Genomic DNA, 10,897 nt, shown 5'->3' with positions numbered 1-10,897 from the left:
AAAATGTTGAATTCTTCTGAAAATAATTATGGATAATTAAGATAAAGCTACAATTCAAGTTAGAACAGCATGACTGTGCAGGGAAAATTGGAGACAGTAAATGAAATACCCTCTTTGCACTGCACTTCCCTTGGATTGATAACTGCAGACAAAGCAGTTTCCTGCCAGTGTTAGTATTACAAATGTATGCTGTTGATAATTAGGTGACAGCTAAAAGATTCATCTTGTCGACTATTCCTGCTAAACACTTTTTCCCTGGGAGGGAGGTTGCCATAATGGTTAAGATATTTGCCTTACATACCCAAAGTGCAGCATTTGAATCTCACATGGGTTAATTGGCTAAGCTTAAAATGGCTCATGAGCAGTTAGCCTAGTACTAATGTATGAAACTATGATATATACGAGTGTCTGGTACCCTGCCATATCTTAAACAAGGAAAGGCTTCAAAAAAAGACTCAAGACATTATTTTCAAAGCTGACACCCACAGATAAATGGCACAGTATATTTAGAATGATAATGCAACATGCATATTTTAAATTAAAAAAAATCTTTATTTCTAAAATGTACAACTTTAAACATGGCAGATTTCTGCCTGTACAAATTATTCCCTCAACAAATTCTTCTTAAGGCAGAACTTCAAGGTAGGTAGTACACCTCATATACTGCACATAGTTATCTTTGTAACAAAATTCTTCACTCTTCTGCGAGCTACATACTACCACTGTAGGTAGTTTGTTTATATATGCAACAACATAAATAATTTTCAGTTGTGATTTAAAGTATATTACATTAGCATTATAATTTTCATACATGTACTATATGCCATCTGCAGAATGTCAGCTATGTTCACGCTGGTTGAATTGATTTAAAGATACATTAACAGCAATTTTTGGTGCTTAGTAAATATTTGAAATCTCAAAACAATGTACATTTGAATCAAGCACAAGATAGTTGTATTTCCCAACAGAACCAGGATACTTGACAAAGGAGTAGGAAGTCATATGTACTGTACAAGCTATGTGCTGCAACACAAACTCCTGCTTTAATGTCAGTCAACAAACATGTAGCTTCTATTCATCCTGGCATTTAATCAGAGCACTATCACACAGCTTTACTTCAAATTAAAGTAGACTTACAAAAATATCCCAATCTGGCTATACATCTGTAATGAAAGCAATACAGAAGCCCCCAGTCAAAACGTGTAATGCTAAATAGTAAACTGGTAAAAAGCAGAAGGAGCATGATTATGCTAGAACATTTTCATGATTACCCTTTTTTTTTGTTTTTGCAGATTCATGGATGCTAGCAGTTACATTCTTGCAACATGTTTGTGAACATAATAAAACCAACTGTACAAAATCTTCAAGCCTAAAAACATGGACAGAAAAAAAGGATATAAAATTGACAGTAGGGCCTGCACAAAGTAAATATATGTTAAAGTCCAATTTCTTTTTTTTTTTAAATGATAAAAGATTCTGTTATCTTCCTTGAACATTAACATTTGCACATTTGAAGAATTGGAATGAGACTTCCATTCAATTCAGGTAAAATGAATCTTGTACAAAAGTCTGACAAATGTCTAAAGTCTTCTCTAGGTGGGCTATACAAAGCTGTAATGAAAGGCTATCCCAGAGTAATGACTTAACAGTGTACTTTAACTGTGACATAATGCTGTTTCCATGAATCAGTCATTGTCATAGTTCATATTTTTATGCAACAGTTTAATTTATGTTTCCAGCTTAAAGGGCTAGTAGCACCATTAAATGTTTTTAAGTAGTCATCTTTCATTTTGTGAAAAATGTTCACATTTGCCATTTTTTTTTAAAATTGTACCTGAGAGTATAAAGTAAATGGCTGATACTGCATAGCACTTTACCTCAATGGTATAGTCTTTAGTTCTGTTTCCTTTCTGTACATTAGCAGTATTGTATTGTCTCTCATACATTACACTTTACAGATCAACAGTTACTGCAGATGCTAGTGATAGACACATGCCACTGAGACATAGGATTCAAGCCTTACTTGTCTTCTAGTACTTATCTGGAGGGAGCTGTCTATGAAATGACATCAGCTGCCAATCACATGTGGCATATAATCAGTGGTCCATGGCCTACAATTCTTTCCAATTTGTAATTTTTAAGATGCCAAACATTTCTTTCCTTCAAAAGGCATTGTAGCATGAGGGCATCCCAGAATGCATATAGTACAGGAATTATGTAAACCAATTACATAATATTTTAGAAAACAACCTAGACCAGGGCAAGTGAAAAGTAACAGACTGCAGCAGCAACATTTATAGAATCTACAGTTATGGCAGCTAGAACTTGTATTTTCTTTGAACCAACAATAACAAAAATCAAGCAGCAAATCTGGAAAAAAAAATGAAACTTAAGCTGGAAGAAGAGGATGGCTTGGAAGAGTATGCTCCACATATTCAAAATGCTAGGTCCTTTTCTGGAAGCTACATTGTGTTCAGTACCTAGTACAGACATAGCTTGAAGGCTACATGGCCAAAGTGCAGTTATTTATCAGAGTGCTCCTGAATATGGAGCAGAGGTAGGCTTAGCCCTTAACAAATAATCCTTTATCTCCACCAAGGGTTTTCCCATAAGTCTTGCAGCAGAAAGTGTTGCAGTAAGAAAGATATTGTTTCAGTACTTTATTGTCTTTATAGCCTAAGTAAATATCATGTGTAATGTGTTATTCCCCTTTGCTATCAGACACGAGTGGCAAAAGTAAATGAATAAACTGGTTTTAGCGAGAGGGATCCATTCTATGTGGAAAAAGTCTTGATACTTGTTTAAGAAAAGATAAGAAAAACGTTAGTTTGATATAATGGTACCAAACACATTGTCAGAGAATAGAATTAGCTGTCAATTAAATGATGCAGGCTAAAATGAAGAGATGGCAGATTTTCCAAAAAACAGTTCACATTCTAGACAGCTACAATCCCCCACTTCTCTTGGGTATAGGCATAAGGAATGAATGAAACCTGATAAGTTTAAACTAATCAGTGCAGAACAGTATTATTCCACCCCATGTGTCTATCAGAACTGGCTACAATAAGGAGCAGAGTCGAACAGTCAAGCCCTTCCATTATGGATGCAAATAAAGGGTTAATGTAACTAGTAGCTCAAAAAAAGAGTGAATCGTCCCCATTTGCCAAGTACGCTTTTAATGTCCGTGATTTCTTTTGTGTACTTTCTTGCAATCTGTGGATAGTTGTAATACCCTGAAATGAGCTGAATATTGAGAAGCAATGCATGCAGGTTTACTGATTTCAGACTGAAATGGGATTCTTTCCCATGTATATTATGGTGTCACATGTTAAAATTCTGTGAAAAGTATTCAAGAGATTCTGAAGTCACTGGTAGTGTTAGAAAAAGCCACTGTTTTCTGTGCCAAAATTCTGCAACCAAACTTAAGTGGGCAATTTCACATGCCTTTAATAACAGCATGGGGAAGGGAGTAGCTGTAATGTAGCCTCTAGTGCTGTCATAAGAGGTCTCTGAGGTTACTGTTGACTCTAAGAAATAAAACTATAAAGCATCCTCAATGGATTAAAAAAAAAATGGCACGTGATAAACCATTCCTCCTGATACAGCTGCTGTTTATGCCACTAGTGATAGTTTTCCATCTCACATCACAAGTTTAATTTTAACACAATGTATACAGACCTAATGCACAATTCTGTGCTCAAAAATTCTGTTTTCTGGGCCCTCACTAAAATGACAAGGTTGAGTGACCCCCAATCCCAATGATCAATTACCAAAACACTACACGGAGTTACTGGGATGCAGGTGGAACAAGGACATAGAATATATTCCAGTTTCTGGAGTCACATATATCAGTCTGTGTTAGCAGAAGTTGATGTGGAAGAAAAACCTTTTTCTGTCACCTTTAAGCTTAAACTTTTCCCACTGTGAGATTGACTTTCTGTGCCTCTAATGATGCAGAGGTTCTTACCATCTAAGAAAGGTTTGGTAGTCAGAAGCATACTTCCCGAACCAAAACTGGCACAGTAAGACCTCTACTTCAGCTACCAGATCACCTTAACCTTGCTGGCACTGCTTGCTACCATCCCAACAAGCTTTATAAGAATCAACAGCACCTTAAACTGGCAGATCTGAAATACTAATGCCCTAGGTAAGTGAAATAGGATCACAACAATAATAGTAACATGATTGTCTTTGTCCTGGAGAAGAAAACTAGGATTGTGTAGGAGTCCATATGCATTCAGATCAGCTGTGTGCTTGACATAAGTACAGACTCAAAGTCTGCAAACTAGCAGCAGTGCTTAAGGAGCTGAAAATGTTCACTGTAAACTATCTTCTTGAACTGTCTTTACTACTGAGAAAAAAAAATCTCTCCTTCTGATGTAATCCAGGCTGCTACTGTGACCAGTCATATTGTAAAGACAAATGAGGCATGATGATGAGATGAAAGGCTGTGTTCTGAACTATTTACTTACACTTGTTTCTAGGGCTAGTCCATCTGGGCATATTACCCCTTTTCAGCATAAGTCTGAAGAGATAAGCTCCATATGACATACCATAAAGTAATAAAAATGGTATGCATATTCAGCTGAAAAAAATACTATATAGGTATTTAGACATGCATCAAAATTGCATGAAAGACTCCTAAGATGGATGCTACATAAGCAAAACTGGAATATAACTTGGTCTCTCAGATTTTACAAGGATTAATTTTAATAATTTGGAGAGTGCTGAGGAAATTAATGGTAATGAAAAAAGATAGTAAGAGAGTAAACTCTAAATGTAGTGAAAACAAGTCATTATGTAGGGAGAAAGGGAAACTATAAATGTAGTTTAAGACATAGAAAGGTGAGAAGAAATCTGGTGGCTATCAGACACAGTATAATTGACAAATGAGAACGTGTGCAGCAGTAGCACTGAGATTCCAGGAAAAGGTAAATTTACAGTTATTCAGTAAGTAGTGAGCAGGTTAAATGTATGTTTATAAAAGTTTTGATCCATAAACTAAAAAGGACTGCTTTCATTCTTAATGCAGAAGACATTCTGTGATATCCTCAGATATTTGTTTTGTGAAGAAAGACCTCTTACACATTGCAAGATCACCTACAACTAATCAACCTTAACAGGGAACAGCACGTCCATGTAATCTGGGGCACCCTCTGCACTTCCTGTATCAGGTAGATCTGGTAAGGCTGCAAAGTAAAGAAGATACACATTTTTAGTTTTCTTTGAGAAAAGGAAAAAGTAGAGCAAGATTCTCGCACCCAAAAGTTTTAGTATTATCTGGTTGACTTTCCCTGGAACATATCCCTCACTTAAAAGCTGAAGTGCCCTGGTGGGACCAGATACTTGGCAGCTTGACTAAATGTGTGGACATTTCTGGCACCACCAGGATTTGGCCTTTCTCTGTCACCACCAGAACTACCTGCTTATCATTAGATCTGTAAGCTGGTGGATGTATACAATGAAGCAATCTTCTGTTTGCAGCTCATTATTTCCAAGCTGGATCCATTGTAGAGTGCAGAGCAAATTGAGGTTTGTTTAGATCATCAGTCATCCCCTGGTGGAATACTTGTTGAAGTTGATCTTTGTCTCTTGTGAAAGGTGGCTATTTATGAAGCACTAGTTTCAGTGAAAGTACTTCTTTTTACACAAATGGAAGGGTGGACGCTGCACAACATGGTTGTGTCAGTTATGACTTTGTTGTGGGTGGTTCCTCACAACTAGACTGAAGACCATCTTATTGAAACCACATGTCTGAAGTCCAAGTAACTGAACATTCGTGGCAATACAAATGTTCTACATGAGCACATATTTTTGCAGGGAGCAATTCACTCAGCAACTTGACATGGGAGACTGGCACAGGGGACTACAGGAAGATGGAAAATCTATGCTGTTGGCAAAGACAGCTGGACAGTGTAAGATGGATCTTGGACACCACCACCGGCACAAAATGTTTGGAAAAGTTTGTAACAGAAGTCCATGAAATGATGTTCTTCTAAGAGCTGAGATATTAAGCACTCAGGCACTGCACAGACATGATGGTGACCTAGGATCAGTATCTGATTTTGAAGCACTGAGTCAGGTATGAGTGTTCACTTCTGATGATATTAAAAGCCAGCAGTGGCCTAATGATATGGGGCACCACCAAATGTCTGCATGGCTAACATGAGGCTAGATGCCACTGAGGAAACTCCTGAAGGTAAAATGTCCAAAGTGAGAAGTTTTAAATCTGTACATCAGTGTTTCTCACCTGCTACACTTATAGGAGGCAATAAACTCTACTCACAAATGTTTCGACACTTATGAGAAGGACCAGGTGGCATCTGCAAGACTTGTCCACTAACTAAAAAGGAGATATACAGAGCAGAAGTCCCAGGAGTACAGCAGGCAAATGCATCATCTGTGGATGCTAGTACAGGTCATGAAGAGTTATCTGTTTCCCAGTCTGTATATTGTTGTTGTGAAGAAGTAAATGGCTAACAAAGACTGGTCCAACTACTCTTACTTAACTGGCTTTTTGCTTCTACATTTGTTTGCCATCATCCTTCTGCTTAGCAAAGTGAGCCTTCCATTCAAAGGGGAAATATAGCAAGCTCTATGAACTTCTCTGACTGCTTCCAGCAAAAGTGACTGATGAAAATCAGTTAAAAATGTGTTTTAACAGGGAGTGAATGGACTTGGTGTTTTGCATTTTGTCTTTAATCAGAGATGAGATTTGCCTTACAAATCAGTTATGCATCTTATGGAGACTGGCATGAGTTCTGCCAACAACTGTGTCTCATTCTGTGGGTAGAAGTAGGAAATGTCCTTTTCATTCACACCCTGAAGCAGAACTTAGCATCTGCAGGCACACTCATTTACAGCATGCTTTTCAAAAAATAGGGTGAGATCTGACAGCTGAGTGTTCAAAGTAAAAAAATACTAGTAGCAGGTGATGGAGAGCAGCAGTATTTACTGCAAAAATCCCATTGAAGAAATGTCAGTAAGGAGGATAATAGTAGAGCACCTAAAATCTCTGTGGTGTCCTATTTTCCCACTAGTGAGTATAAAAGCTTTAGTACATGCAGGAAAAACTACAGTGCATTTTCTTCTATACCACTCCCAAGTATGCTAATCTCTGAAGCAATGGGCCATGATGTAAATACATACTTTGTCCCTTCTTTACTGTATATCACTGCTGAGAAAATGGAGTGGCGGAAATGGAACAGTTCGCACTAGCCAACTAATTTAAATACAAGAAGGCAGTAGGCTTTTACTAACGTACACAAAGAAGAGATGTAAAAAGTTCCATTGCTCATGTGAAATACTGCTCTAAGCATGACTCCATGCACTGTCAGGCAGAAAAATCCCCAATTTAGCAAATCAGCCAAGAAAGTTACAGTAACTGATGACAATGTCACATTTAATTTTAAACAGCATACTAGCTCTTTAAATCAGAAGTAGATTCCTTGTATCTCATTTTCAAAGCCCAAATTTAAATTTGAACAATATTTTTGGGATGTTTGCAAAGATACTAAGAAACCCTTTTGTGCATCTGAAAGAGAGCTTTTGGAATAAAAGACTGCACTCATAATGGTATAACATATACTGATCAGTGTTTTCCTTGGAAACATATTTTACATACAGTAGTGAAGACATACAGTGACTATTTAACCCTTTACATGAATCATTCACATTAAGAGATGTTTAAGCAGAACTCCTAGCACTTGTGGTTTGATTAAAACGTTCTTTATTCCTGTCCATTCCAGGCAAAAACTGGCTAGTATACTTGACTTTGCCTCTGGTATTTTTTGGAAGGCATCGGTACTTTTGCAACATTCTCTCTTAAGACTGTTAAAGAATTTAAATTCATCCTGAAGGCTTTGGAAATGTGCACATTCTTTTAGGCTTTTCTGTTAGCTAAAGCTACATGTTCAAACCATTTTAAGTCCATCAAACCCACAAAATCTCCATCTTTTCTCCAAACTTGCTCCAACACCTGTCAACTCTTGCTTGAAAGTGTGTTGTAATCGAGTCATGACAGCTTCAACTTCAGAGGTAGAAATCTGAAATGAAAGAATATTAGTTGTATGTTTATACAAATATAGTTTAATATAACACAGCCGATTTAAAATTAGTTTTTAACTGTTTTGAAAGAATTACACTAATGGATGCCAGCTCAGTAAAAAGACTTGCAATTAACCATGGATCTGATATTAGATGTAGGTCCTCAGAAGGTAGTCTGATAAGGTATCCTAACTGACAACCAACCTGATATATGGTTTACTTAAAGACTGAGCATAAACCAAGCGGCTCAATGACAGAAGGCAAAGTGAAACCAGACATTCTACAGGTGTGTACAAGTGCAAATCTCACAATGCTGCACAACTAAAACTTTAAAGTAAAATAAAGGACATGTTAATGCACAGTTTGTCATTGTTTTACCAGAATATAATTAATGAGTCCTAACCTGTTCTCACCTACAAGAGAAGCCAGGGCTATAATGTGGAACAAAAATGGACCAAAAGTACCTAAGGGTTAAGAGATGAGAATGTATTATGCTGGAAATGTTCTCCATGACATAATGCATGGCTGCTGACCCAAAAACAGATAACCATGCTGATAGCAAACTTTACTCCTAGTTTGCAACTGTTACTGCATGTGTCTTAATACTTATAAAATACACGGGTGTGTGTGTGTAATAAAACACCAGATCCTTGTAGTGAGGTGCAACAGTTTTCCAGTCTTGGGGTGGGGGGTGAGATGTCTCCCTCACAAAATGGAAAACTGGTACTTCTTGAATATTGAGGAAAAGAACAACCATGACATGGAGCTAATCTCAGCTTACACTTCAAAGCAAGCACTTGTTTAGTAACTAATACAGATTTATTAAAAATTAAGATATTAAATAGGCAAGCACGTTTGCCCTTAACAGAGCTTCATCAGATTTTATATAACATGCATTATTTATATGCTTTAACACAGTTGATCACTCGTGCTAGGGTCATAAGTGTATGCTATATGCTGGTTGGCCAAACTAAAAGTATGATAAGTCTTCATCTTTCATCCCTGGCCTGGTTTGCATATATATTTGTAGATAACAGTTTACAGCTTATGTATTGTATTAAATGAAGAGTGGCTGAATAGTATTCTAGATGAACATCCATATCTGCCACAGAAATCAAAACAAAGACTGCACTGCATGGCATGGGGACCAGGAGTGGGAATCAGCCAAATCTCTAGCCCAGCCATCATGAGATTTCTCTCTTATGCACAGATGGAGAGAACTCTACAAAAATACAGGTGAATGGAGTTAGATTTATGGAGGGGGAGAGAAGAATATTTGTGGTCCAGGACTATTTTTATTAAACTTGTAAGAAAAGAGCTGCCTTTGCACCAGCAATAAAGGGATGTAAGGAGAAGTAAGTCAAATGGTAGCTGTTGTACCAGGTACTCTTTAGAATATACCTGCATGGACCTACTGGAACTGTGCCTAACCTGAAAGAGGCATTGGAAATATTGCAGAAAACAGCAAACCAAAGAGCTGCAGTGATGGAAGGCGACTATAAGCAGAAGCAAACAGAAAATCAGAGAATGAGACCAAAAAAAAATCAGAGCAGGGAGGATTGTTAAAAAAGTTTCTGAGACAACAGAAACTAAAGGAAAGAGCAGAACTGATTAGACAAAGAAATGAGAGACATTTAGAACGGATGATAAGGAAAAGAAAGGAAGGGAGACCTGGTGGAAGGGTGAACCAAAATGGACTGTGTTAAGATGCAGAAGAAATCAGCCGGAATTTTCTGTAAGGACAATTTAATAAAGTTAACTGATAGAACTGCTTTAAAATATGACTGCTTTGATGATAGAGTACCCTGAAAGGAGAAGAGTTAAACAGACAAGCTAATAATAGTAGGGGGCTAATCATGAATCAGGGTAAAACGAGCAGTTTGCGTAATACGTCAGAGTTGAAACTGCAAGAAGCAGTAAAGCACACTGCATAAACAGTATAACATGGCAGCGCCGCATTGACTAAGACTGTAATGCCTTTCATGTCCCCACCTCCCCAGAAAACAAAAAGCAGGAAGGGAGCAGGGTGGGAAGGCACTAACTGATTCTGTTTGACCTCAGGATGAGGGAGAACCTGAAATGTGCTGCTCAACGTCCAGGTATAAGGAAGTAAGAAAGCAGTGTAGAGAAAAGAGTACGCTGATCTGAAGAGGAGTCCAATCTCGGATACTGCTACTGAGGAGGACAGCAAAAGAAAGGGCTGGAGCTGGAAAAGTGACAACAGGAAATGTCTATACAACCTGGACTGGGAAGAGGCACCACAATAAATGATGAGATGCTGTAAGACTGTGCAGCTGTGTATATACAACTTGCTAGGTGAAATACAGACAGACAATACCTGGCATATCACAGAGAGATTATATGCAGCATGATACATCTGCTTTAAGTTATTTATGTATATTTGATGATCTTTATATGTGCAACTGACATCAGAAGTAGGAGACAGAGAAAGAATGGATCGATAAATTAAAGGTGATGTAGCCCAAATAGGGTGAAGGGGAGAAATGGATGAAAAGATAGGAAGGGGAAGATAAAATAATAATGAATTTATCAGGAATATGCAAGGACAGATAAAGTAGAGAGAATTAGACTGTATGGAGATGAAATAATAGTATAGCCAACTTCAATAGCAAGAAAATAAGAAGCATGGCAGGCATAATGCATTCACATGGACAAGGAGAAAGCGGATCACCTCACAGCATTAATACACTGCCATAGATATGACAGGGGAACGGGAAGTGTGGCAGACCAGGTGAAGTAAAGTAAGAAGAACTCAGGAGAGAGAAGTGCACTTTGTAAATACTTATGAAAAATAATTCAAAGAACAGGATAAAAGGAGGAGATAAAAAAA

General features: G+C 37.6%; 1 protein-coding gene across 4 annotated transcripts in view; it reads right to left on the bottom strand.

Moving 5' to 3' along the window:
• Positions 1-529: 529 nt before the first annotated feature.
• Positions 530-10,897, bottom strand: part of LOC122789409 (ecto-NOX disulfide-thiol exchanger 2-like) — a 3,915,450-nt gene continuing 3,905,082 nt past the window's right edge. For all 4 annotated transcript variants that reach the window (XM_044056835.1, XM_044056836.1, XM_044056837.1 and 1 more), the window contains one exon: positions 530-8,045. In XM_044056835.1, coding sequence (XP_043912770.1) covers positions 7,914-8,045 — 132 coding nt within the window. In that variant the 3' untranslated portion in view covers positions 530-7,913. The remainder of the gene's footprint in view (positions 8,046-10,897) is intronic.

The sequence above is a fragment of the Protopterus annectens genome, chromosome 14.part0, assembly GCF_019279795.1.
Source record: "Protopterus annectens isolate FY-2018-M chromosome 14.part0, PAN1.0, whole genome shotgun sequence".
NCBI lineage: Eukaryota > Metazoa > Chordata > Ceratodontiformes > Protopteridae > Protopterus > Protopterus annectens.
This window is presented reverse-complemented; position numbering and strand designations above follow the sequence as displayed.